The 27,892-nt window shown below is 41.9% G+C and overlaps 1 protein-coding gene and 1 long non-coding RNA gene across 3 annotated transcripts in view; both read left to right on the forward strand.

Annotated features, from left to right (window-relative positions):
• Positions 1-112: 112 nt before the first annotated feature.
• Positions 113-2,114, forward strand: LOC115485005 (uncharacterized). Its single transcript, XR_003945748.2, has 2 exons — positions 113-204; positions 939-2,114. It is a non-coding gene; the product is annotated as an uncharacterized LOC115485005 (long non-coding RNA).
• A 698-nt stretch (positions 2,115-2,812) lies between these two features.
• Positions 2,813-27,892, forward strand: part of PHACTR2 (phosphatase and actin regulator 2) — a 133,899-nt gene continuing 108,819 nt past the window's right edge. The window contains exon 1 of one of the 2 annotated variants that reach the window (XM_009095334.4): positions 2,813-2,984. In XM_009095334.4, coding sequence (XP_009093582.3) covers positions 2,840-2,984 — 145 coding nt within the window. In that variant the 5' untranslated portion in view covers positions 2,813-2,839. The remainder of the gene's footprint in view (positions 2,985-27,892) is intronic. The other variant, XM_018920001.3, reaches the window with a different exon arrangement.

Below are 27,892 nucleotides of genomic sequence, written 5' to 3' on the forward strand. Positions count from 1 at the left end.
CGAGAGCGGCCTGGCGGTGTCCGCTGGATCTGCGGGCGGAGCCGGGCCCGAGCCTTGGGTCTGCAGCCGCTCCGCCCCAGAGGTGGCCTCGGCAGCCTGCTGGGCTTGCCCTTCCCTCCTGCTTCCCACCACAGGCTCAGCTTCCCTCGTCCTCCCGAGAAGGACAGGGTGTAACATCGCGCTGCAGCTCCTTCCAGCCGACTTGTAAGTGGAGGCTTCCCGGGCAGAGAGGTGGCCCAAAGCCTGTCAAGGAAACATTTCTCTCTTCGATCATTAGCATGGCTTGTGCAGAAGCTGCCTCAGTTCAGTGGATGACGCTTGGCGTTTGTGCGGCGGGTCACGGGTGGCAGGCACATACTTTAAAGATAAATCTTCCAGAAATTTGTTGCCCACCCTGGTGCTTCTCCGATCTTTCCTGATGCCCGAATTTTATTTTTACTAAAGCCCCCAGCTGCCATGGGACAGACTTTGTGAAATAATTTGGTTTAATCAGCAAATACTAACTTTTCATAATTAGCACCACAAATAGAAAGATCTGTGGCAATCTCATCAGAACAGTCGAAAATGAATGAGCAGGCAGGCAGCTGAATTAATCTCTCTCCGACTGGCAAGGACGTATACTTTATTGCTGTTCTATGGAAACAGAGCTTCAGTTTCCAGAGCCATTAACCACAGATGTTACATCTAATTCAAAAAATATTTAAAGGGCTGTGAAAACAAGATGTAAATGATTTTGTAATTTTTTCATTTCTATACCTTAATATAATAAGTTACAGGCAGATAAAAAACATTGTGATTTCCAGCACATTATTCTTTCTGACTGTTCACATTACTCTGATTTACCAAAGCACTTTGATATTACAACAAGAGCCTCTTTATATCTCTTTTACATTCACCACTGACCTACTTTATGTCTTCTTTTTGCTTCACCCCTTTAGGTGTCACTTTGCTTCTCAAAAGGAGTCTTTAGATGCCTTTGACCTCTTGTATGGTATCCTTTCTAGTTTATCTTTCGATTTCTTCATGTTCTCCTTTTTGATCACACCAAAGGATTGCAGACACTGAGCAGCTCCTTAATATGAGAATTTTGAAGCATACATTCTTTACAGCAAGACAAAGTTACAATTGCTCTGTCGCTCGAAATGTTTGGAAGAAAAAATTATGTTAAAAAAAGTCAAACCATGACAGTCTGACCCAAAGCTCGCTGTCCTGCCATAAACTTTGGTGAAGTTTGGAGCAGGGACTGTGTATTTCAATATTGAACTTGAACACACCTCTTAAAAAAAAAAAAAAAAAAAAAAAGGGGGAAAGAAAAGTGGCAAACATTTCAGTAAACAGCAGCAATGAGTACACTTCTGATTAAGGCATAAACAGGTCCAGAAAATGTCACCAGCCCACACATGCCCAGGTACAGAAATCCCTGTTGGGGAAAAAGGTCTTTGGTGTACAATCACATTTGTAATGATGCAAGCTGCAAAGGGTAAGTAATAAAAATAGCGCATTGCCAGATTTTGTAAATAACACAGGGCTGGTGTGCGCAGCTGCAAAAAAGCTCTCTAAGCATGGGTACTACGTTCCTGCCTGTGTGACCATGGAACTTCTGGGCCCGTGAGAGGGGCTGTAAGCGTGGAGCTCACTGTCCTAGCCTGCGAGAAGCCCATGCCTCTCCCTCTCACAGCACAGTCCCGCTGGGAAAGCTCTGTGGCTGGGGATGGAGCAGGCTGGTCTGTCAGCAGAGGGAAGAAGGAGAGGAAATAATGAAGGCTTCCCTGAGGGAAGCTGAGCAGAAAAGACCTTTCGACCTGACTAATGGCTGACATACGAGACTCCTGTGCCGGATCAATTGCTTCGACAAATGCGAAGGGTGACGGCTGGGAAGATCACAAAACCCCTGCGCCTGGGGAGCTGCACGGGCTCGGCATTGAGATGAAGGCACTCGCTTGCCTGGGTGGAAGCAGAAACCAGAAACTGAATTTCACATTGACAAATTTCACACTTGATAGGTTTTGATCAGACCTGGAGAGTCGTAGCTGTTAAAATGCAACCTGAATGCAACTTTCACATTGGATAACTAGATAATGCAACTCTGGATGAATTAAAAATATAGGGTGCAATCTTTTCTGTGTTTGTCACTGTGGCTGCACGGCAGCGAGGATTTTATTCGAGGTAGAATGTAGTATGACTTGCCTGTAAGAAGCAGTGTGTGAACATAAAATTTCCTTTTAAAGGTGCATCTTGTTGTAAAAAGGTTTCTGTAAAACACCAGGAAACGAAACCATGAAGCTTGATCTTGCTTCTGCCTAGGTCTGTGTGACTGATCTGAAAGGCAGTACCTTCCTGCCGAAGTTAGTTAAGTCTCTTACATGCAACTCAATCCTTAAGAAAGATGGGGAGGGAGGTGATGGGTTGGGGAGGATATTTGACTCGTCTCTCTCGCGGCTCTTTTGCAGGGATGCGGTGCCTTGTGCAACGTTCCGGCTTTGCGGGGGAGAGGGCACCCTGTTACACAAAACAGAAGTGGTGGTGTGGGTTACTCGACTCTTTCTAACTGACTCTCTTTTCCTTTTTTTCCGTTTTTTCCCCTGAGAGATGGCAATGGCGGGAGCATGAAGACACCCTGGGGGATGGGTGGATCCGCGCACGCAACCCCCCACTTCGCTTTGCTCCTGTGCAAACACAAAAGTTATGCTCCCAGAGACCCAGAATCGCCGCCGGCGTCCCGGCGGGGCGGTCGGAGGAGAGGGGCGGCTCTTCCTCTGCAAACTTTCCTTGTCCCCTCCCTCGCCGCCTCTCTCCATCCTCTTCTCTCCTCCCTGCCCTTCTCGGCTACCCGTCGACGATGGCTGAGAGGCCAGGGAGCAGCGGGACAGCCCCGCTGCCCATCTGGTCCTTGCCCGGTCCCCGCGGCCGCTCCCAAAGCGACATCTCCTCCTTTTCCTCCTCCCGGAGGACCTGCCTGCTGCGGTCTAACGTGGGCGGCTCAGGTAAGGGGGAGGGAGGGAAGGGTCCTTGTGTCCGAGACCTCGGAGCCGAGCTGAATTTGGGAATTTCGGGAAAGACATCCTCGCCGATACCCTGTCCCCCTCTCCCAGACGTAGGACTTGTCTTCTCTCGGTGTGGATTCTCTCGGCCAGTGGTGTGGATTTCGAGAGTACGTGGTGCTTGATCTTCTCCGTGATAAGATATTTGGAGAGTTCCAGGTTTTTATACCCATGTTCACACAAATGAATGAATGAATCCTGGTAGCATCGTGGCTGCACATCCATTTGCCAAAGCATCTCTGACTGAAAGGGGAGAAAAGTCCCAGGAAAGCTTCAGGGTGTATTGCCAGGACATCAAAACCCCTCATCTTGCTGCTTCACACATTACACTTCAGCGGCATGTCAGAATTTTACCTCGTGCCCTTGTATCTGCTACGGGATTTTAATAGGTGAGAAGAGCCAATGTGTAAGTCAGAATCCCACCACCTTCCTTCGGGAGTCAATCCTGCTAGTGCACACAGGATGATTGGGGGTGGAAGCTGACCCTTTGGGACAGGGTAGGCTTCCTGCAGGATTTGGAGAAGCTTTGCTGTATAAAACGAGAGGAAGTGAGGGTTCTATTTTACAGTGCAGAGTCTTGAAAGTTGCCAAAGTGGCTGGGCTGTGCTTTACTCAGTCTGTTTCTTGAGGTAGGGCACTAAGGAAAATGAAATTCTGGTCTCCATAGGGCTGAGCACATTTTGAAAATGTGTGCTTGTCCAGTTGCAAATCAGCCCTGCTCTGCTGACTAGAAGAAGTTTGTAGGCACACACACCCTGGCAATGTTGGTATTTTGGGTACCAAAATACCACTCACAGCACTCACACACTGCTGCACAGAGGTACTCATGAAACACCGTCAGGGAAGCTCCAGAGTGCACTGAGGGACCTCCTCTGCTGCAGCACAGGGCAGTGCAGTGTGTGGTTGGGCCTGAAATGGACCACAATGTTCTCTTATGTTTGTTCCTCAGGGAATCTTAAGATGAAGCAGAACATTTGCTTGGGGAAAATCAAGTATACAGCTATGCCTGCCTGATGAGGAGAGAGGGAATGAAAACTTGCTTAGTCACATAGGAGCAAGTAGATTCAGCTTGTGGGGCCAGAGGCTGCTAGCAAAAACAACTCTGTGCCATTTTCCGTATAATTTTCTGGTTTTTTCTTTTTTTATAATTTTCTTTTTCTGTGCCTGCTTAAAATTTGTGGTGAAGGACACTTAGGACAGGGAGGAGGGAGGAGGTTCTAGTGCTTCAGAAAGGACTACTTTTAGGTGTAAGATGTATTTCAGCACTGCCTGGAGAGTGCTGCATGAACAATGCCCTGTGAGTGGGTGTGTACACCCCTGGATCCAGAGAGATCCCCACACAGGGATCACCACAGAGCCTGACAAGATTGAGACCATATCAATGTAGACTGTGTTGGTTGGTGGCTTAAGTACAAAGACACCTGACAATGAGCTGAGTTGTCATTATGAGAGACTGGCAAATCTAGTGGAGGTAAAACAACAGTGTTTTCAAAGATGTGTTGTTATTTGTAGCTTTTACACATGATATTTTAGCATCCTTGTTGCCTGACTTGATTTTTTATTTGAATTTTGAGGATGTGCTTCCTGCCAGTAGGGAACAAGTGTTGCTTTCTTTGTTTTTAATTTTTTTTGGTCATATTTTCTTTAATTGTATATTTTCTCCCTTGCTGCTTCCTGAATATTTTTTTCCAGTTGCTCATTGGACGCAACAAAAACACTTACATATGGCCACACAACTGTTGATTCTGTCTTCAAAAGGGAAAGTATGCATTAAAGATGCAAAGCTGTTTAATGTTTAATATGGTGGCTAGAGAATTGGTTTTATACTGAGGTGCCATTAAAATAACCTGCTTTTTCATTCCCCTACTAACCTGGAGAACAACTTTATTGGGGGCAGAAATGTGAAGAAACAAAATGAGTCATTGTTTTTGCCTCTATCTTTTTCTCTAGCCATATTATTTGATTAAAGTAGGTGACTCATTTACATCAGATGTTACCTGTGCTCCAACAGCTGCATGTATAGAAGAGCAATTTGCATTTTAAATAACCTGCAAATTGTTTACTTTATGCCTGTTAGGAGACTGAGTCACTTGCAACTGTTGGCAGCTTCTGTTGTGAGCTTGTTTCCATTTTCTAGAACCTGACATGAGTTGTGCTGAGATGATGTTGTCTCCTCACACTCTTCCAGTGATGGGTTGGTATCCCTGTAGAGGTTCACACTGTCATTTATTTTACCACTTCCTGATCCACCATTCTCAATGCAGGATCTATTAAAAGGCAGTATTTTTAGAGACCCTTCTAGCTAGGGGAATATAATGGCTTTATAAAGCAGCTTTGGCAGTGGTTCATGAAATGCATCTGTTTGTTATTCTAGGTCAGTACTGTATGTGTCTTGATAGTGCAGTGAGGCTGGTCAGGTGGTCCCCATGTTTATGCTCTGTGCTTTCTTAGCCCCACTCCTCCTTCTGCTGCTCTTACACACTGACAGAAACAACTTCCTGGTATCACTTCACAGCATCTCACTTCATTAGCTGCTATCCAGTATGTGAGGACAATATATTTTCAGGATTTTCTTCTTAAAGCTGACTTTTTTTTTTAGTACTACTGGTAAAAGATGATTTCATTTCTCTTTCTGGGCTATCACCTCCATCCACTGTTTTGTCAGGCCTTTTTATTTGTGGTAAGCTCCTGGGAGGAATAAAGTGATACTCATCACAAGTATGGGTGGCATGATCTAGAATTTTGATTTAGACCCTGAAAAAGTGTAATATTAACAAAGTTCAAAACCTCTGTGGCAGGCATAGCTTGTGCATCACTTCAACATTGTGGTATGCCCCAGCTGACAGCTGGCTGGTTTGTCAGAGCATCTGAAGGAGATGAGTAAAGCAAAACATACTCTTCTAAAATTTCAGGCCAACACCAGAGCCACTTGCAGACAGCTGCTTGAATTACATACCTTTAAGTAGTCTTCAATGTTTAGTGACTAGATTTAAACCCACCTTAAAGGTGGATCAATTTAGCTGAGTTTCTTAATGTGCCCAACACAGATGGACTGCAACTGGAAAAAAAGACCTCATTCAAACGCTTTCCCAGAACTCATCCAAAACCTAGATTTGGTGGTTGTGGGGCTGAAGGTAGCTCTCAGCATGAGCTGTGGGTCCTGTGTTGCAGGGTAGAAGAGGTGCTGTTTCACATCACATCTGAAGGCAAAGCAGTGGCAGTGGCTCTCTTTGTGACAGCCCTCAGGCACCAATCTCCGCTGCTGCCATGTCTGCTCTTTATCTGCATTGATCTGCATGGCCGTGCACTTTCCAGTTCACTCTCCTTTTAGTGTTGTGGGTTTTATTGTACAGCCTTGCACTTTGTTACGAAGGTGGTGAGGTCTGTGGTGAGGTACGTCCTGGTGAAAAGGGAACCTTGCTGCTCAGATCAGAAGTCAGAAAACCACGCATCTCTCTGCTCTGGGATTGATGTGCTCAAAATGTTGCAGTTCCTCTTGAGGTCTTGCTCTTTGGCAGCAAGAAGTTTCAGATAATTTGTTCCATTAGTGAGAAATGCACCATTCAGGTGGAGGGGTGAGCTCCTCACACATCTTTCCATTTCTTTCATGGGGTTCTTTGAGCCCTTCTGATGACAGACAAAAAAAATCTACCTAAGAATTCAGAGAGCAATTCATCAGTACCTCAGGCTTTAGCCCCGATGTTGGGTAGAAGAAGAAAATGAAAGCCTGAATGCAAATGGCAGTCCTGTCTCAAAACTTGTACATCCCAAGATGATTTTGGCTTTTTTTGTGGGTTAATTTATTCAAAATGATAGTGAGTGACATCTATGATGCCATCTGCTGCTGACTCCAAATTAGGGTGAGTGAAAAAATTGCTTAAAATCCCCCAGTTAAGTGAAGAACTGGGGAAGCTTTCTTGTAGTGATCAGAGCGTCAAAGTGACTGATGCTATATGAGAAGAAAATTTATGATTTTTGGACTTAAAGTGTTCATGATTAGGGTAACCACTTTGTAAACTTAACAAATGTCAGACTCTCTTTTTCTTGAAAAAATTCTCTGGTTGATGCAAAGGACACATTTTTGACAGCTGAAAGTATCTGAGACTCTAGAAGGGGTGAAACCCAGAATAGGCGCTAGACATTGACCTGATTATCTGGGAGCATGGAATCTAGGGGAAAAGGTAAATTTTGGGTGGTAGATAAGTAGCTGTTAATGTGTGCCTGTATTTCCTTCTGCACTTCTATTTCCCCAAAGAACTACAGATTCCAGTCACAAAGAGCCCTACCAAGCTGTCTGAGAGCTAGGAAAGTGTTGTTTTTCAGTCCTAAGATGGGGTTGATGAGGGCGAATATTCATGCTGTGGGAGAACATGATAAAAAAAGCAGCTGATTTTGATACATTTTATGAAAATATGGGAGTAATAAGAAAACATGACTCTCCATCATATTAAGCAGGTCTTGTTTACAACATAAATTGAACTACAGGATTTTGCAAGAAGCCCAAGGCAGACAATTTTTGGTAGAAATCAATAAGTACAAGTTAAGACAAATAATAATTTGGGGGGATTTAGAAACTCAACTCAGCGTGATGAGGTCATTACCAAGAGTTAGTGCATCCTGTCCTAAGTTCACATTAATATTTTTGCATCAATTTTAAAATTCAAACTATCAGGAAGAGGCAACAAGCATAACCAAATGAAATTTCCCTTATGCTGATAGAACTGAAGCAGCTACTTTGTATTAATCTATTTAGGCCACCATGTGATAATGTTAAATCCCATCCTGGTCAACCTTTCAGAATGATACTGAAGAAAAGTTTAGGAATCATTTGTACTGCACACACTGACAAAGTTTAAGTCTGCCTGAAAAACAGCTCAGTTTATAAAATAAATGGGCATATAGAGAAGCAGCATATGTCAGAATATAGTCAGCCATTTCTAATGTGAGTTTATACCAAAATATACACAAAATAAGAACCTGCTTGTTTTATACTGAACTAAAAGACATTATTCCTCACAAACTCTTGCAGAATAACTGGAGGAAGTTCTTGTTATTAGCCCAGCCTGATTAAGCATGAAAGGGGAAACTCTGGGAATACCATGGTTTACAAATACAAACCATGTGTTCTACATGTCATTTACACATGGCATCGTTTCTGAGACAAAAGCTTTATAATAATATATTCAGACTTGGGCTCAGGCTTAAAAAAAAAAAAAATTACGTGTGATGATAATCTTCATAGTTGACTAAGTAGAAATTTAACTCCAAACAACTGCAGTAGAGTATTTAATGTATGTTTTGCAGCAGCTAGACCAGTAGCTGATGGTGAGATCTGCTTAGTGGTTTGCTGCTGAGTATTTTAGTTTCTCAGGGCCCTTTGGCATTTAGCACTTCCTGCTGCTCTGTGGCTCCTAGCAAGTAACCACTTAATATCAGACCACATGTCAAGTATGAAGGCTGAAGACGTGATTCAAAGAGTAGCTGAAGAAAAATTGTTCTTATTCTCTAACTGAATGTAAGCAATTTGTTCTAAAGAAGCTTTTGTTTTGGTTTTAAAACCTAAATGTTTTATTAGTTAAATCCATCATTAGGATAAATAGTTTATCTTTCTTTCCCACCCCACTCCTGCATGTCCTTCTCTTTTTGCCATTGTTTCCTGAAAAAGCAGGCACAACTTATGGTCAAAAGGCTGGGGAGAATTAGCAGGTTTTTTAAAGGTTCATGAAGAACTTACATTTTTAAAATTTATTTGGACTTTTTGAAATCAGAATCTTTCCAGTGCCAGAAATCCTGTAAGATTTCAGCCTTCAATAACACCAGTATTAGTTATGTTTCTGAATTTTCACTAACTCTCATTGAATATGCTTTATCATAAAGCAAACATACTATTAGTGATAATCTTTTCTTTTTCTTCCTTTTCCTCTAGCATTTTACCTAGCATGTTGCTACTTTTAACAAATGCAGAAATTGTTTTTTCTCACATACAAACTGAGTGGCACAAAAGGGAAAATATCCAGAAGAAAATAGAAAATCCTGACTTCAGTGTTCTGATTTCATTCACTTCTCACTTTATCTTTGAAATTGTCAGTCTTAAACCCCACCACAACAAGGGGTACCCTTGCTCTTCATTCATGTGGAAACACTGTGATCTTCCTGAAATGCAAGCAGAGTTTGTAGGCATTCAACAGTTCCCTTGGTGGTGAGCTGAGAAAACTTGTTCCCCGTCGTGAGGTTTTGATGCAGAACTGGACTTCTAAGATGGTGTGTTGGACACATTCTGTTTGTGCCTTAGATGTTGTCACGATTTTTGAGTTTTGAAACAGTGAAATATTAGTAAATTTTATCAGCATCAAGGATTTGGTATAATGGGCTCAGAAGTGTTGGCCCTGCTTTAATTCAGCAATTGCTTCGCAAAGTCAGCCACAATCTCCGGTGGAGGGAGCGCTCCACAGAGGAGCTGAAGAGCAGCTTAAACCACTGCATCCTTTGCTGATGAGACACTTCTCTACCCTCTCCCGTTTCTCTCACATTTCATACATGTTTCTGACACATCCTGCATTGCACTTCACATTTCTCATGCTTGACTCTGTTCAGAGAAATACAGGACCTAACAGAGTGGGGCTGGGAGGGAAATGTGGAAGAGGAAGCATTCAACCACAGATGGCAGCATGGTGACACTTCACACGAGATAAAATATTTTTAAAAATCTTTTCAAAATAATGATAATATTTTTACAGTATTTTCCAGACATTGTAGCGTTTAATGGTTATTTTGAATTAAATATGTGCATTGTAGCTTGGCCCACACTTTCTAACATTTGCACAACTTTCAGTATCCAGAAGAAAATTTGTTTAAAGAGAGTGGACTCCTATTAAAAGCAGTTGCTTTTTGTTTCCCTTTAACTTCAGGCATGTCTTCAGTCTCACACACAAATTGTGGTGGCTCCCACTTAGGGAATTTTTCCAGTTGGACAGCACCACAGACTATTTCCCCCTAGATGGATTCATCAGTCAGCAGCTCTGTTTTGGCACCTTTACCAGTGTGTTCCTATCCAAACTATACTGGAAGTAAGAGTCTTTCTTCCTTTCTTCCTTTCATCTTTCTTCCTTTCACCTCTTTCTTGGTTTCACCTTCTGCCCTGTGTTTCACTCCCCTCTTCCCTACTAACTTCTTTTCTGCATTCTCCATAGCTTCCAGTTAATGTCATTTATATTGTGTTGATAGCCTGCCCATCACTTTGGGTGATCCTCTGCCAAGGTCTGCTTAGGTGCATGTGAGGTTGTTGTATCCTGCCCATCTGAGTCTAATGCACTAAGATCTGAAGGGACTAGGTACCTCCAATTAATGACGTTAAGTTTATAAAATAATATTGCAATTGCTTGCAATTAATAACATCAAGTAAATAAACAGTACATTTATTTTCTGTCTGTCACAGAGAGATAAGGTCAGAATTTGTACAGGCCAAGCAGAGATTCCTTCAGTGTTAAGAATTCATTGGGAAAGGGTAAAAGATCTCCTAAAATTCTTAAATAAAGGGTTGCTGAGTATTAGGAATGAAGGAGAAATGCTTCAGAGCCTTTCCAAGATAAAGCTTGGCACAATGGCCAGGATCAGGAAACATGGACTCTGGCATCATCCTTACTTTATTTAAAGTTGCTAAGTTAACTTAAATTTCTTTGAATACAGTTTTTTCCTGATAAAATAAGAGTTTTGTGAAAATCAGCTTTTCCTTTTTACTATAAATCCTGATTTCAGGCATATTTCTTAATTTTCAGGAGAAATATCTGACAAAAAATTTGAAAGTGGTAAATTGTTACTTCAAAAAATTAACTGAGGTTTCTATAACTTTTCATCATACAGATTTTTGGTGTAGGGTTATTTTTCTTCTAGTTTGGGGATCAGGAAGAGGAATTGAAGCTGCAGAGAAGTGCCAGAATTTCCCTACCACAGAAATCCCCACCCATCCTAAGGGATCCTGTCCATCAAGTGCACACCCTTCCAAAGCAGGGGTAACCACTACCAGATTCCTTTACAAATTATGGGATAGCAAAAGGTGCAAATGTCTTCTTGATAGAATAAAGATGTTGAATAAATCAGAGAACCAGACTGCAAAGAGCATGTTGAGCAAAGCTCTCCCTCCAGAGCATGTGTGTTTGCTTTTCTTGGTTTTGGGGGTAGAATCACAGCTTTTAGCATATATCTGTGACTAATACACACATTACTGAAGAAAATTACAGCCACTAAGTAGAATTGGTATTGAGGTATTGTTTTGCATCCTCTACAAGCACGGTAAAGAGGGGTTGTGGTGCATTTGCAATTGAATGTGCCCTAATTGCAGGCCTTCTTTGTGTTCAAACACAGGCAGCTATATTTAAACTTTATGAGTGAAAGGATAATTAGCAGTCATCTGCTTGCCACTTTTTAATTTAAGTCCTCTCTTGCCCAGTGTCAGGGCTGCCAGTAAATGTTAGTGGTTTGAATCACCAGTGAAACTGTGACTTTTTATCTGAAAAAAAGATTAGTGATACCGGGGAGTAGCACAAAAAGGCAGAGTCTGCAAAACATAATTCTGATTTTTATTCTGATTTAAAGCAGTTTTGGCAAGACCAGATGGTTGGATTTGAAATATGTTATCTTGCTTACACAGCCAGAGCCAGAGGAATTGATCAGGGACTAGTGGACATCCCAAACCAGGATAAGAACTGCTCCAGTTCCAAGGATGAAGCATGGCAAAGCTGCCCTTGCTACTTAGGTTTGCAGGTACCTCTGCCTGTGTTTCTGAGTCGGCTCTTGACTCTATATCCTTAGGAGTGAGCCAAGAGAGAGAATTACACCTCCCCAGGGGCATGGCATCTTTCTTCCAGCTGTCTGACTTTTGAGCCCTTAATATTTTTTAAAAAATCATGGTGCCTTCCTGTTATGTCTTCCTGCAAACAAAACTGAGAGGCAGATTTCACACCATGTTTATTTTAGTGAATAGCAAATTCAAAAAAAAACCAAAAAAACAAACCAAGTCTGCCACCCAGCTATTTAAGTATTTGGAGACAAATCTGCTATGAATTTTGCCTTTCCTTAGGAGTTGAGATAAACAATGCCTTTTGATCTACAAATAGCAAAAATCATTTTGAGGAAAGATTTCAAAAAAATGGGTGCAGTAATTTTCAGAGCTTTCTCAGATTTAGCTGGTCATCTTGGGATTGGTCTAATGGGATCTTCCTGGAGCAAATTGGTGAATGTGTGTGCAAATTTGTAGGCGATTTCAGCTCTCAAGCCAGGAGCCTCCCTGTGGTGCAGATGTTTATCACTGCCCACATGGTAAATGAGAGCATTGTACACACTCCTGCATTTGGTGGTCTACCTGAAACAAGCTGTGAAAGCTACAACCTTGCAGTGCAGCACTTGCCATGCCTGGAGGGAATGAGCAGGGTGAATGACTTCCTTTCAGCTACAGGGGCCAAAGACTTCAGGACTTCAGATGTGCTGCCTGCCCTTTTTTTTGGCTCTGTATCAAATAGCTGTCCTGATCATCACCAGACCATGGAAAAAAGTTTCCCCCTTTGAAATTTCCATTGGGATTTTTTTTTCCCCCCTTCACTCAGTGCCTGCCGTGGTGGCAGTGCCAGGCAGCTCCACAGGTTTGCCTACCCTTGGGTGAGGGAAGCTGGCACTCCATCTCAAATGGCAAGGTAATTGCCTAACAACAGGTAAGGCATTACTTTGAAATCACTTTTAATTCAAGCCAGGTTAAGTAAAATGCAACCAAAGCACTTCTTTTTGTAATTTCTAAAATAACTCAGTTGCTGGTCTTTTAAAAAGAGAAAGAAAACATCACAGACAGAGTGAGTGCTGGCAAGAGATCTATAACCAGTCTGCTGAATACAGGGGGAGAGCAACCCATCAGATTTTACCTTGGTGTCAGCAGTTTAAAGATTTTCCAAGCTTCTTTTCCTACATCTTCTATGAGGTTTGTAATAACATTGTCTGTTTTGGATGGCTTTGTGTTTCAGTAGAAATCTGTATTTTATTAAAATTTTAAATTATGTCTTGTTGGCAACACAGAAGTTGTTATCCCATAAATTTCTGGTGAGTGGAAGTAACTCAGTGGAGTGCACAGCTTTTGCAACTTTATTACATTATTATATAAACTCTGTGGGGAAAAAGATATTTGTTCCACTCATGATTGGCCAAGATTGGAAAAGTGCTGTAAGCACAGGAGGGGATGTGTGAAATTTCTTGGGAGTGAGATTTATTGGGCTGGGAAATGGCCTCCCAGGAGGAACAATGAAAGTTGCTCTCCTTTGAGTTCTGGAAGCACTTGAAACCAGAGCTGGAAATATACTAAAAAGTACGTGAAAATAAACTTTTTGCAGCAGCAATGAGCAGGGTCTTTTTGCAGTCGTGAGGGTTTTGTTTGGGTTTTTTTATTTGGTTTTTTATTGCTGTGTTTAGGCCAAGTCAGGAATGACAGCAGAGGGACAGAGGCCTGAGTATACAAGCCATCCATCTGCCAGACTCACTGGGCAAAGGAAATAAAGATGGATCTTTGTCAGTGGATGGAAGAGCCACATCCATGACCCACCCTCACGGCAGAGTGTTCTCTCTGCCTCCTTTAAAAGCAGGCAAAAGCAAAAGAGATGGAAAGGAATTCTCCCAAGTAGCAAATTATTAACTGACATATGCAAAATGAAGTGACAAAGCCAAAACCGCCCTTAGTATTTGGATGAGGAGTTCTGTTACACACAGTTTTATCCTAGGTTTAGATAAATATATATATCAATATATATTTAGATTATTTTGGGTGAATATTTAGATGAATTCTAGACATTAGGGTTTTGACACTGAGAAGTACTTTAAATAAACAAGCTTAGTCTGCTTTCTTAGACAATCACCTTCTTTAAAGATATCAAACAGATTTTAATTCAGGCACTAATTAATGAAGTGAATTCTAATATTTATTAGAACTCCATACATCTCCTTCAATGAACTTGTCTCAGTTATATACACCCCACAGAGAAAATAAATCCCAGAAAACTAAACTTCATGCATATCATGTGTGAAGTGATATTTGACACAAAATGTTTTCATACAAATATTGATTATCATAATAAAAGGAGAGAGGGGAAAAAATCCAGGAAGAACTCTGCAAGTGGCAATATGCGTCTCTCTCACACTCAGAATTAGATCCTTCAAACTCTGCACGTTTATAAGAAGGAGTGGATTTCTAAAAAAACATTCAAATATTTTCTGATTCTAATCATTTTACATGTCAATAACAGCTATCAAAATATGTGCACTTGGCAGTAATCCTAAACTCCACTTGTTAAAGTGAGCTTAATCTATAGAAGTAGAGTGGCATGAGTGACTTTTTTGCAGCAATTTGGGATTCCTGTAATTTGGCCAGTCTGATAATTATACCAGGGAAAAATCAGAAGCCAAGTTCAATGGCATTTAGTAGATGCCAGATATCTGTGGGATTTACTCTGATGTTGAAGACTCCAGTAGGATAAAGGCTGGTATGGTAAAAGGAACCAAAATTCCTTGTTTGTCTTGTAATGAAATACTCTTCCTCTGTGCCAGTCTGAGTGGTGTAATGTCCCTAAGTGGATTTCCCTGAGCCCTGGAATTTCTATGATAGCACAGAACATTGGCAGAGTCATGTGGATAGCAGGCACTGAAATAAATGCTGCCATAGAACTGCAGGACAGGTTTTATTAACTGTATATTTTTTTCCTGTAAAATTGCAGTAGATTCTTCAGCTGGGAATTCACAGCACATGAGGAAGAAGAGCATGTCAAGGGTGCCCTGTACACAGGCAATGAGGAGCTCTTGGGTATGATAAAGTGTAAATGTATGAAAAAATAGCTACCCAGCAGCTTCAGTTCAGTGCAGTCCATTCAAGTGGCATTTTTCTAAATCACTGAGATATAAACATCAGACTGGTGGGGGCTTACTTTCTCTGCTAGAAAATACAGGTACACAGCCACAGGGAAGGAAGGAACTGCTCAGTAGCTATTGAGTATCTCCAAGAGAAATGCTGAAGACTGGCCATAGGAACCCTTGCTCTGAACAGGGCAACAGGCTTCAGTCACAGCACTTTGAGATTGCCATGGAAGGAGAAGGGGCACCCCTTTCCTCTCCCTCTCGAATCTGTGCTGTCATCTTTCCCTCCCATTTCTATGATTTGAGGTAGTGTGAGTAGATAATACAGACTTTTTGATCTCTCAGCAAAAGCATTGGCTTTGAGAGCAAGAGGAGATGCAGCAATTCCAGTAGACCAAGTATCCTTCAGTGAAGGATGCCACCCAGGTTAAGCCAGAGAGGTCCAGCCAAGCCATCACTGTGACTGCATGGCACCCAAGCTTCCCTATCAGGTGCTGTGCAGCCCCCTTTGAAAGGCAGGAGTGCACTGCCAGTGGAGGCAGTGCCATGGGTCTGGCCTTGTGACTCCATTGTGACTTTCCAGTGCTTAACATTGTTTTGGTTTGACTCTTACAGTCACATTCTCAGTTGTGGGTTTTTTTTCCCTCCAGTGGTTGCCGGACTTCTTTGGTGTTGAAAACTTCTGAAAACACAATTCTCTCATGCCTGGGCATTCAGAGGTTTGGAGAAAGAGGCAGAAAAACTACTGTCTTTTTTTATTCCAAGAGAAGTTATAATATGCTTTCTACTGTATCTCCATGTTCCTGGAGGCTTGCTTCATGATGTTGGTGCACTTGTGGTTGGCAGTGCAGCTATTGACTTCAAAAGGTCAAAGCAAAGGTTTGGGCTGGAATAGATTGCTGCAGCTTTTATCCCAGGAAAGATTCTTTACAACACTTTACAAAGATGAGGTGACCTGAAGTTAAATATCACAGTCCTGTGGAAGGCAAAAGTCCCTTTGGGAGCAGACTGGCTTTTTTCAGCTCCAGCCTCTTAAGAAAATCCTGATGTAAGCAGGGATGAGATGCATTAACGGGGATGAAATACATTAACAGGTTTTGTGATTGGCCAGGGTCAATAAGGATTAAAATAAATGTGAGATTGTTTTCCAAAGGAAATTAGACAAAGAGCAAGTACAAAGCATCTACAGCCATTCCACAGTAGGTAAAAATACACAGCAGCTTCTACTTTTATCCTGTGTAAGCCCTATGAAGGTCCACTTGATGATGTGAGAGTCTGCAGGCAGCCAGCCTTCAGAGAAGAGGATCTCCTCATGGGAGGAGAGCTCTCCTCCAGCTCCTTGTTACTCAGGTAAGGACAGAAAGAGGATGGGATTGTCCATGATTATCTGTGACTCACTTCCTCTGCTGCTTGTGAGTGGGAGAGAGGAGTGTACTAGCTCTTCTTCTCTGGTGTGAGCAGTATTATCTCTCTCCACACAACTAGGCCTTTTATTATAGTACAAAGAGGAGTAGGAAGGGCCAGGAGAAATCAAGAAGAAAAAGTACTGACTCATATAGAAAAGAAAATTTGAAATGGTTTAAAATGTAAAAGATCCCCATCAGAAACAGAAGAAATTACTTCACTGAAAATTCTCATACCTTTTTTTGTGTTAGTCTGTCCTTATGTCCACAAACAGAGCAAATTATTTCTTTATATAGAAAAATCCATTGATTCTGCTCTGCTTCTTTCACTTTATCTCCAACAACTGACCTTTTGGGTCAGCATCTCTGATTCCTGTTCAGTGGAAAATCTTTATTTTCCAAGTCTTTTGTATTATGATGTCCACCAAATGTGGGAAAAGTAGAGATGCTCTCCATCTAGCAACAATTACTGAAGGAGTCCATCTGCCTGTGATGGCCAGCAGAGATGACGTGCTGAACCCTTACCAGCTCCAGTTCTGCTCTGCTGTAGATAGGAGAATTGTCCATAGAATGAGATTTTCCAACAGGTCTGTGGAGGAATCTGAAAATATTGTCAGACAACAGCAAACACCAATGGGTTGGTGGCTTTAAACAACTTTTTCACATTATAGTAATTGCCTGAAGAATCATCACTTATGTGAGCAGTCTTTTTCATTTTTTTCCTGTGTAATGAAGGTGTAAGGTAATGGAGCTTTCTTCTGCTATTGTTTGTGCTATTTCCTGCCCTACAGGGCCCAACAGCTTCAGTGACCTTCCTGCAGGGGGAGGGAAATGGGAAAAATTTGTAAAAGCCAAGCTTTTTGGGTTTGTGACTATGCTTATGTTCATCAATATATGGTCAAAACAGAATACATTGCCCAACAATAAGTTAGAATCAACCTCCTTATGCCTCCTGTTTTGTCACATCTTCCTTACTCTAATAATTTTTGATAGGACTTCAGGGCTAAAAGCACCCTGCAGCATCTTGCCTTGTCCCCCCCCCAAAGAGCTTCCCCTGAGCCCAGCCACACACACTGAATGCCTCACACCGTGTGCTCCCGAATTCCCCCTCTGCCTGCAGACCCATTTGCTGTGCCTGCCATCATCTCTCCCCTGCACAGCCTGGTTTGGTGCCTTCACCTGCCCTGCCGGGGGCTGCTGGGGAGCGCTGGGCTGGGGAGAGGTTCTGTGTCTCGGGGAGGTGCTGCCGTGCCGGGCTGATGCACTAGATGGAGCGGTTGTGATGCTGAGCTGCAGAACCTGCCTCCCTGCAGAATCTGCCTCCCTGCAGAACCTGCCTCTCTGCCCTGGCTTTCTGCCCGGCTCAGGCACCTGCCCGCAGACAGGATCTGAAATACAGACTTGTTTGTAGGGAGAGAGCAGCAGCACATTGCCCTGAGCTGGTTTTGCCTGGTTTCTGCTTCTTCCCAGAGGAAGTCACAGCAGGGTCTTCATTAGTTTCAGTGCCTTAAGTATCTTTAAAGGAACAAAGCTGGAGTGGGATGGGATGGGAATGGTGTGTCAGCATCTTAAATTTCCTCATGCTCCTTTCTCCCCCCTGCCCCCCCCCAAAAAAAAAAAATCCATAAAATGTCTATTTAAACAACACAAAATGTTATTATCAGCCATCATTCTTCCCTCAGCCAAGGTAATGCTGCAAGCTTGGCATTATCAGCTGTGCTGGTGAAATTGGAGCTCCCTGTTGTATTGATTCTGATGTACTTTGGTCAGGGCTTGTGGGTTCTGCATTGATCTGTCAAAGGAACTGCTGAGGAGTGGGGGAGCAAGGTCTGTTGTCTGTGTTGTTTGGGAACTAACAAAAGCTCCCTTTTTTTTTTTTTTTTTTTTTTTTTTTTGCCAGCAGCCTGTTGAACACTTGGATATTGATTCCTTATGAGGGAATCTGGCTCTAATTAACACCAGGTTTTCCAGTACTTGTGCAGAGTGCTTTGACCCCAGTCCACAGGCAGTTTGCAAAGGCAGACTCTCAGTCTGAGTTGCACCTTTATTACAGAGTCTTCTGAGAAAGAAATCATTAAATAATTGGACTAAAATTTCTGTGTGTGCTGAACATGAAGTACTATTTTCTAAATCAAAATTCAGTTGGATCTATATAAAATGTGTTCAGAAATACATCTAGGCCTTGACTAGCACTGTGCACTTAAGTACCCTGGTGTCTTCCTGGCCTGGTAGACATTTAGATTTTGTGTATGCAGCTCTAAGGGCAGATGCAGAATCCCTTGACTAGACTGAGTGAGGCTGAAAATAGTAATTCCTTCTCCCAGCCTGGAAATTCCAACATTGGAAAGACTTTCCCCAGAAGCCTAAAAGAGAGACACCACTCATTCTTTCCAACCTCAAAACAGTTTTATGGCAGGAAAAATCCTTTGTTTTCCTTTTTTCTTTTTTCAACCTCTTTTCTTTTATTCTTGGAGGAGGAGGGCCTGGTAGAGTTTTGCTTTTAGACTGTATTTTATGAAAAATAACCCCACAACAATATTAAGTGGTTCATATACAATTGATATGTATCAAAGATATCATCAAAGTTTTCATGTGTACCAGTTTCATCTGCAACAGAAATTTTTTTCTACATGAAGTAAAAAAGATTACAGATAGTAGATATATGACTAAAAGTAAACTAAAGCAGTTTTCCCATTACATATCACCAAATGAAACATGAAAAGAGCACTCTTACTCACTTACCAAAACATTTCTCTGTTATTTATTCAATATTGCCTGAAATGATCATAAAAAGTGACTCAGTGAAAAATGACTGTGTCAATTGATAGAATGTAATTCACATAGAGAAAATTAATTACATCTGTAAGTTCTGGCCATCTCCCACATATATGTGGAGATGAATAAGGAGAGAGAGGGAGAAACTTAAAAAAAACCAAAAAAAAGCTTTTGAATTGCTTGCTCTTCTCAGCCAGGTCCCAGGTGAGTGCAAACCTGGAGCTGCCACTCTCCCCCTGCCACATCTGAGTAACCATTGCAGCACCTTCAAGAATAAGGAGCCAAAGCTCCTTCACTCCACAGCATCCACAAGAAATTCTTGGTGTGTTTCAGCTCCAGTGGCTGAAGAATATCTTGGATTGCTGCAGGTTTTCTGAAATCTTTGGAGCAGTCTCTGTTGTAAAGCAGGGTGGTAGAAATTCTTCATTCCTGGACTCTGGGGGAGACAACATCATGTAATTCCATCCAGGTCTTGAAATGTGTAATTGATCATATTCTTATGTCAGGATGAAAAACACAGTGGTTTTGGTTGGTTTTTTTTTCTGGTTGTTTTTTTTGTTTTGTTCATTTTCCTTTTAATTTTGTGGGGGGTTTTGTTGCTGTTTTGCTTTGGTTTTGTTTGTTTTGTTTAGGCTTTTTGGTTAGTTGATTGCTTGATCTGGGATTTTAAATTAATTTTAAAATTATGCACTAATCTGGTTTGGATTCAGATAAAACATTGACCCAAAGATAGAATTAATAGGGTGGTCTATTACATTGCTTGTTGCAACCTTAGAACAATGTAATACCCAAATTCTTCCTTTTAAACAGATTAAATATTTGGTCTACTAGCAAAGAGATTTCATTCCTGATTTGGACTTAAAAACCTGTGGGAGATATATAGCAGAGAATCTTCATGTTCTGGCTAAGCACATTAAAGTTTATCTATTTCAATTGGCATTCCCCTTATAAAATAGAAATGCAATTATTAAACTTGTCCTGTATTTGTGGACAGGTCTAGTTCAGAAATCAATGTCATGGAAACATGGCCTAGATGTTATCTTCATGAAGTAAGTGTACCACAGCTTGATAAATAGTTCTCCAAAATATGGATCTGTAGTTTTCTGTCAGTTCTGCTGGATCTTTCATGGGGCAGTCCCTGGCCCAGCTCTTACTCAGTGTTTCAGTTCTGATTTGAATGTATGATTGCAGAATGTCCTTGCACATTTTGGAGCTATTGCCAAGCCAGGAAAGTTTCAAGCACTGGAGAGGATAGCACTGGGAGTCAAAATGCTCTTGACAAATTCAAGCCAAGAGGTAATACAGCTTTCTGACAATTGATATACTCCTTTGGTTTGATTTCCATATAACTAGCGTGCACAAAGAAAGCATTATCAAAATCCAGGTAAAATTCCAAGCCACTTGAGAGGTTAATCACTGTCAAGTAATTTACATCCAATACTAAGCTTTTGCTGGGATTTAAAGATATTTGAAAAACTGCTTTAGAGAAATGCTGAAACTACCACAAGAAATGTTCCATTTCAAGGTTTCATCAAAATACTTGTAGTTTGGGGGGCTTGTCAGACCTGAAGGCTGCAGCCTGAGAGAACAAGTAGAGAACAGAAGAGTTGTGAGATTAAGACTGCATATGATTGTGCCATTTGCTCACACTGCTACACTGAATGCAACCTGGAGGAAGGAAATTGTTGAAAGACAGCACACCTGTGCTTTAAAATCACAATGGAAAATGGGGACTCAAAGAGGAAACAATCCTCATTGTGATCCCATTGTCCAGGCTGACCTCAGTAACAAAGAAAAATACAATAGTAGTAAAATAATTAGCTGTTTCAAATTCATTACTTTTTAATAATCAAACCACTATTAATAAGATAAACATATTTTAAATACTTTTTTGTCAGCATCCTTCTATAATATTCTCTTTCTTAGTGAAGGAAAGAAGCTTAAACTTCTCAGCACCCTGCAATGCAAAGAGAAGGGCAACACAGCTCTGAAATACTCAAGCACCAGCTTTAGTGAGCTTTTTCTTCTTGCTCTCAAGAGGGCACCTTTCCCTGCTGTATCTAAATATGCTCTCCAGGCAAATTCAAGCATCATGTTCTTGATGAAATGTTGTTATTTTTAGAAATAAAAGAAGCAGGATACATAATTTCCCTTCCTACCCCTTTGTTGATGCTTTTATGGAAAGACCTGTGTTCAGAAGTTAATTGCAGCATCCCAGATTGTGCACAAAATAGGCACTGCAACTGCCAGTGGGTGCTATTGTAAGGGGCAAAGAAAAGGAACAATGCCATACAAATGTCACTTTGGAGTTCTTTTTACATCTTATTCCCACCCCAGGAAAAGAGCACTGACTTGCTTGCCACAAAGGGATTAAATGGCCTTGCATGACACCCTGGGAAGGGATGCCTGGGTGAAAGGCATGTTGCAGTAAACAGGGGGTTTGGGGTAACAGCTAAGGAAGGAGAGAAACTTCAAAAACCAATTTGCCTTGTGGATTTGACCCCTTTTTGAACTTTCACTCAACTTTATGTGCTGTTTCGCTTAGGATGACAAACTGATAATAGAAACAGAAACGTCTTCAATGTCTTCATCTGTCAATACACCAAGTCTGTTTTCCAAAACCAGCAGGAGTCCAACAAAAGGGCATCATTTCACTGTTAGCAGCACAGTCTTTTTCAGCTGGTGTTTGGTCATAGGTTTCCCTCAGGGTGCATTTCCAGAGTTCCCCTGGCTTCCTTGTTGCCTCTTTGGTCAAATTCTCTGGTCTTTCTCCCTTTTTTCCACAGATATGCACACTTCTGTGCAAAGCAACCAAGCAGACCAAACCAGATGTACAACATGTTGATTTCATTCTAGTGCACCTTTCAGCACTGGAAGTTTTTATGTTGTTGTTGTATAAACAGTAGTTTATCCTCTGGCTCCATGCTACAGTGGAGTACAGTTGGAGTTTTGACTCAGAATAAAAAGGTTTGGGATGCTGAGTTATCAGCATTATGACCTGAAACGACTCCAGGGTTTGACCTCTGCTATCCTGGCTAGCTGTGGCCTAACAGAAGTACAGCCTATGGTGACACAGTAACATCTTTAAGTGGAAAATATTTATATTTACCTTGTCTATTCATCAGGGGAAGCAAACTCTTTCTGATGCATGTTTTCCCAACACCTGCATGTGGCACATCTCCAGCTTGCCAATTTGCCTGAAGTGCTTTGCTGATATCAGCCAGGCTCTGTGTTTGTCACACACGTCTTACAGTAAGTTCTGGCAAGCACACTAGCTACCAAACAAGATTAAAATAACTGCTGTTGTTAATGAGCTTCTGCAGGTAAAAGATGTGTTTTATAATAACTAAAATATACCCATCCTTTCACCTTTGAGGTGCATTTGGACGTCTGTTTTGTTGCTGGTGTTAGAATATCATCAAGGTGCACAAGCTGAAGTGGTCCTCTATGTGTCACCTAAAGCAGTTCAGGACAGGAGTTGAGCAGAAGACAAATTGATCAGACATTCCTGTAACTGACCAGAGTGCTGAGAGTTAAATTACACACACACCAGCAATCAATTCACCACACTTTCTGCACTTGAACAGGTGAAGTCAATCTCTGACTGTTAGGCATTTAAAAGAAATATCCTTTGGTGAGAGTGTGAGGCACCTGGGACAATATCTGGAGCTGTGATTCTACTCCAGCTGGATCCCTTGAGGAGGTTGACCATGCAAAGTTCTCAATCATAGATCTCTCCTTTTGAGTCAGGAAAGAGCAGGAGAAATAGATATGAGAAAAAAAGATGTTTTGTTTCAGGGGTCTCTACTGGCAGAAGACAGACAGACCCCATTCAGTCATGCTGGGCACTACACAGCCAGAGAAGGAGAAAAGCAATCATTGCAACTCCATGGAAGCCCAAGGAGTGAAGTAAGAGTAACCCTGAGCTTGAAGAGATGGGATGCAATTCCATCAGACCTTGTACAGATTGCTCATGTGTGTAGCATAGCTTGGGCTATGGGTATGTAAAGCAACTCCCTTCCATGTGGAACAGAAGTTGTGATTAATTAAGTGAGAGTGCAGCCCCAATATGGTAAAATATAGAGTAAATTAATAGATCAAGAGATATTTTTAAAAGTCATTCAGGAAAACACGCTCAAGGAGTGTTTTTCACTCCACTTCAGTTTGGCTCTCCTGCCATTCTCCTTTCCAACTATTGCAGAATATCTGGCAGTACCTAATAGTGGTCCTTTATTTGATGGTCACTTCTGGATGATGGATTTTACTTCAATAATGTGCACTATGGAGTTCAAAAGCAATAGAGGTTAGTGGCAAGATCCATATTATAACTCGCAGTACCAGGAGGGAAGAGACAGCAAGGTAACAAGCTGAAGTTAGACTTCTCTCTAGTGCTCCTTGTCAAGTGTGTCCTCTGTTTGTTTCCAGTTTATGTCTGCTTGGATTTGTGTCTCAAAAATCAAGTTACAAAACATTAACCTCCAAAGAGACAGTCATGTTTGTCTGGCTAAATGTACAGTGCATCGTGTACAGCACATGACTGCACACCAGCAGTTGTTTATCAGCCTTTGGAGTTTGAAAAGCTTTTTCTTTCTTGGTATTTATTTGTTCATTCTCCTAAGGGTGACATTTGACATTTAAGTGATCATTATCTAGCTCTTCCTTGCCTAAATTTTACTTCAGCTGGGAGACAGGGTTAAGACAAATGCCAATAAATATCTTAAATGCAGTCTTCTATTCCATTGCCTAAGCCTTTATTGCTGTATTTTCTCTCACACTACTTAAAACAAACTGAAGCACCCAGAATCTTCCCTGTCTTTAACATAAATGTGGCCACATGTTTTACGTCAAAAGTCCTGGCCTGACTAAGTGGAAGTTTTGCTGTTGGCTTCACTGTAAGTTGGTATCACTTCAGACCCTCAGACCAGCATATTGGATTGTCTTTCCTTGTCTTTTTCTTTACTGGATTATCTGTTAGTAGATTTTAAGGGAAAATATAAATAGAGCTATGTTTATGCCTTCCAGTGAGGTTAAATTCCCTCTCTTTTTATTGTACATAAGATTGCAAGAGAAAAATCTGCAGAAGACACAAGAGGAAAAGTGGTGGGCAGAAGGTAAGAATAGGGTCCTGAGACAAGGAGCAGGGTAAAATGTTCTATAAATCTATTGTATGCAGTCATTAAGGCATGATAAAGGTCTGACATTTCACTTCAGCAAGGATAATGAAGACTGAACCTTTTACATGGATTCATGGCACTAATGCCAGAGGGGTTATTAGGTCTGACTTGTGTGATACAAGCCCTTAAGTTATGCCCATTAACGCTTTTGTTGAGCTCAGTGTTTTACTGTTGTCATCCAGAAAGACATCTAGTCCTGATGTGACGACTTCCAAAGACAGAAAACCCACTGATAGCCTTGGTAACTTAATCACATTTGCTGTTGCAATAGATACATGTTTTTACTTGAACATGCCTTGTCTCAGTTTTCTATTGTAACTCCCACTGACAGAGTAAAAGGCATTTTGTTTCTTCCTCTTGGTGCCCTGGCCCCTTTGGCTCAAAAGTGTGTTCACTTTTCACATTGCAGTACAAGGCTGAAGCAGTTCTGCTTGTTGTAAAACAAGCCAAATGCTGAGATGGAGCTGTCACCACAGCAGCCTCAGTGGGACCAAGACAGAGCCAAAGAGGGACCCAAAACTGGCTGGCCCTGGATGCAGAGCTTCAGCTTGGCCTCTTTGTAGCAAATCTGTTCTGAGAAAAACACTCAATCTGGTCAAATATCCTAATAGTTTCAGAACATTTAAAGATGTTATTAAATTTCCAAAGTCAGAACATTTTGTAACAGGCTCTGTAACTGGCTCAGGTGTGAAAAGCCTGCAGCTCATAAAATGGAGTGTGGAACTATTTCTGTGGACACGTGGAAGAAAAATTTTTATTCTTTGTTTTAATCACTTAATTCTGAGGATTATAGGAGCCTGATACCTTAAAATTACACTTAAAATTCCTATTTTGAATGGATTTTCCCTATTTTCTACACCTGATTTAGCTTAGCACTCTGGGTAGCAAAGGCCATGCCATGAGGTAAGATTTTGATTGGAGCTCATCTCTGTTTCCATAGGAATAGTAACTTGTTTCAAAGCATTTGTTTGTGATATTTAAAGAGAAAGGGAGAGAGGTTATTTCAGTTTGCTTGACAGAATTCATTTATGTGAGCAATATGTTATATTAATTCATGAACACCCACTCCAAGCACGGTAAATGGCTGCCCAGGTCTTGTAGCCTTCCACCAGGAACACTTACCCAGTTTTCTGACAGAGAGGTAAATACATCTTCTGGACCTTCCCAAATCATAGCCCTAGCCCCTTTGGTAGCCATTTGCTTTTCAAAGTAATTTCCAATTTTGGGAGACTTCAAAAAGCAAACAGAAGGGCATATTTTGATTCTGACAGCAAGTGCTTGTCAGTTCGGTGGAAGACGTGTGGCAGTTTCAGATCTACAGAACTTCCCTCTGTAGCAGCCACCCTTGGCTCTGCACATGGCTGAGAGTCTGACTTACAGAAAGGGCAGGACACAGAGGAATAACCACAGCCCAGGCTGTGTGTGGATGTGTGCTCAGGAGAGGGCAAGACGAGGGAAGAAGAGCAAGTGGTGCAGAAGTAATGGCTGGCTATGAGGAGGATGGAACACAGACAAGTCTGAGACTTGAGGCATTTTTACCAGCATGTCAATTAGACCTGACTCTGAGTAGATGAAATTGCTTTCTGAGGGCAGACAGCCTGCCAATAGCTCTGAGCTGGTTTAATAGATGCTTGAAGCCATTAGACATCTTTTTTGTGAGGTCCCCATCACCAGCCATGCAGCAGTGCTCATGGTGACACCAGCACATAGTTAATACATATTTACTTTTGGTCATGTCAGGCACAATTCATTCAAGCATATCCAAATCCAAGAAATCCTCTTAAGATACCCACAAATTTTTCCAGTGAGAAAGCTATAGAGGAAAAAGTTGTGTTTATTTTCCAGGCATTTCAAACTAAACACATACCATGCTGCTTTGTAGGCATGAATTCACTAAAATCCAGGATTCAGAAAAAAAGTTCTTCTTAAATAATGAAGTCTTAAGAGATGTTTGTCTTGTCTGTGCTTTTACCTCCTGCTGATCTCCTCTCTTTACGATATGATGGAACCAATTGCTTGACCTGCTCCCATGTCCCTGCTTTCCCCTCCCGCTTCCTCCGTCTCCTCTCACTCAGCCCTGCCACTCTCTCTGCACCGAGCTCAACTCCTGCTCCCTCTGAAACCCATCTGTGCTGTGAAACTCCCCACCTACAAGGGCCCCATATTGCTGTCTCGATCCCACTCTCTACTTGTTTTCTCAGTTTAAATCTGTTGACTTCAGAGGTGCTGCTTCTCCCCTTGCAGCTTTCAGCAAGAGTCAGAGCCACTGCATCTGCCCAGGCTGTTCAAGGATAAAGTCTTCCTGGGGAGCAAGAGGCTCCTGCTGTTTGCTCAGCAAAACAAAGCACTGCCAGCTGGTATTAACAACGTTTCCACGTTGAACTGGAGCTTCTTCCCAGGAAAAGAACATCCTTGTAACTGTCCTGCTCTCAAATCTTCTGCCTCTGTAAGGCAGGGGAAAGGCATTTGGCAAAACCTTTTCCCAACAATGCTGAGAAATGTTAGTGAGGCTCAGGGAAGGCTTCTGCTATAGGTTGCTTCTGCACTTTGCCAAATCCTCAGCCCTTACCCAAGGAAGCCTATTCCATGCATACTGCCCAGTATATCCTCAAGAGGTTTTCCCTTTTGCCTAGCAGTTTTCAAGAGCGTGCCAGAGATGGTTTTCATACACATAAAGCCTGAAGAACATGTATCTAGCAACTTTGTATTTATAGATGTTACTAATTCTGGATTTTGGTGCAGTTCATGAGGACCAAAGCCACATTGTGACAAGCGTCAATCTCTGTTACTGACTGAAATACTGGGATAAGTCTGCAGCAGAGTGCAGATCTTTTGCTGTCATTCCCTTACTTTCTCAAAGTGTCCTTCCTTCCCTCCCAATGAAACCACCTCAGCATTTGTGGATGGACAGGCACTCCAGAGAAGGAGATACCTTCTGGAGGGCTACAGACCCACTGTACTCAGCACAGCTGTTGCCCTGGGGCTTGGTGGATACTTACAAGAACTGCATGAAGTTGTCTATTTAGAGTATTGACGATGACTATTCAAACCCACAGCATCTAAAAACGAGTATAGCTTATCCCAGAGACACCTGCCTGATGATTTCTGTGTGGGAAGAAACAGACACAGTGAAAGGGAAGTGAAACATTTTGCCCGAAATGGCATCTCACAGAATCAGATCTTTACAGTGACAAATGTGCACTGAACAGAGCCAGATTTCACATTTTCTAAATGTGTTCTAAGGCATCTCTGTCATGATTGGAAACACCGCAGCTGAAGCTGTCCATCGATTCTGCAGGTTTGTCAACTCTAAGTGTTTTTGGTGGCTGGGCACTGAGGTCTCTGTTTTCTCTATTTCTCTATTTGCTGCTTACCTGGGCAGATTTCTGTGCCTCCATGGATCCTCATTGATTTTCCTGGGAGCACAATGTCGTTGTTGCAGCAGGCTGTGTACATCAGGTATATTGGAGAGTGGGATCGATAGGGTTCTGTGTAATTAGCAGTGCTGCTAATGTAGCCTGGAATGCTTTCTTCTCCAGGGGTTGGCCCTGATGATCTGGGTTAGTGACTTCATCGGCCCCTAGCTCTGCACTGGGGTCTCACCCAGCCTCCAGTGGAT

Source organism: Serinus canaria, chromosome 3 (assembly GCF_022539315.1).
Source record: "Serinus canaria isolate serCan28SL12 chromosome 3, serCan2020, whole genome shotgun sequence".
Taxonomy (NCBI): Eukaryota; Metazoa; Chordata; class Aves; order Passeriformes; family Fringillidae; genus Serinus; species Serinus canaria.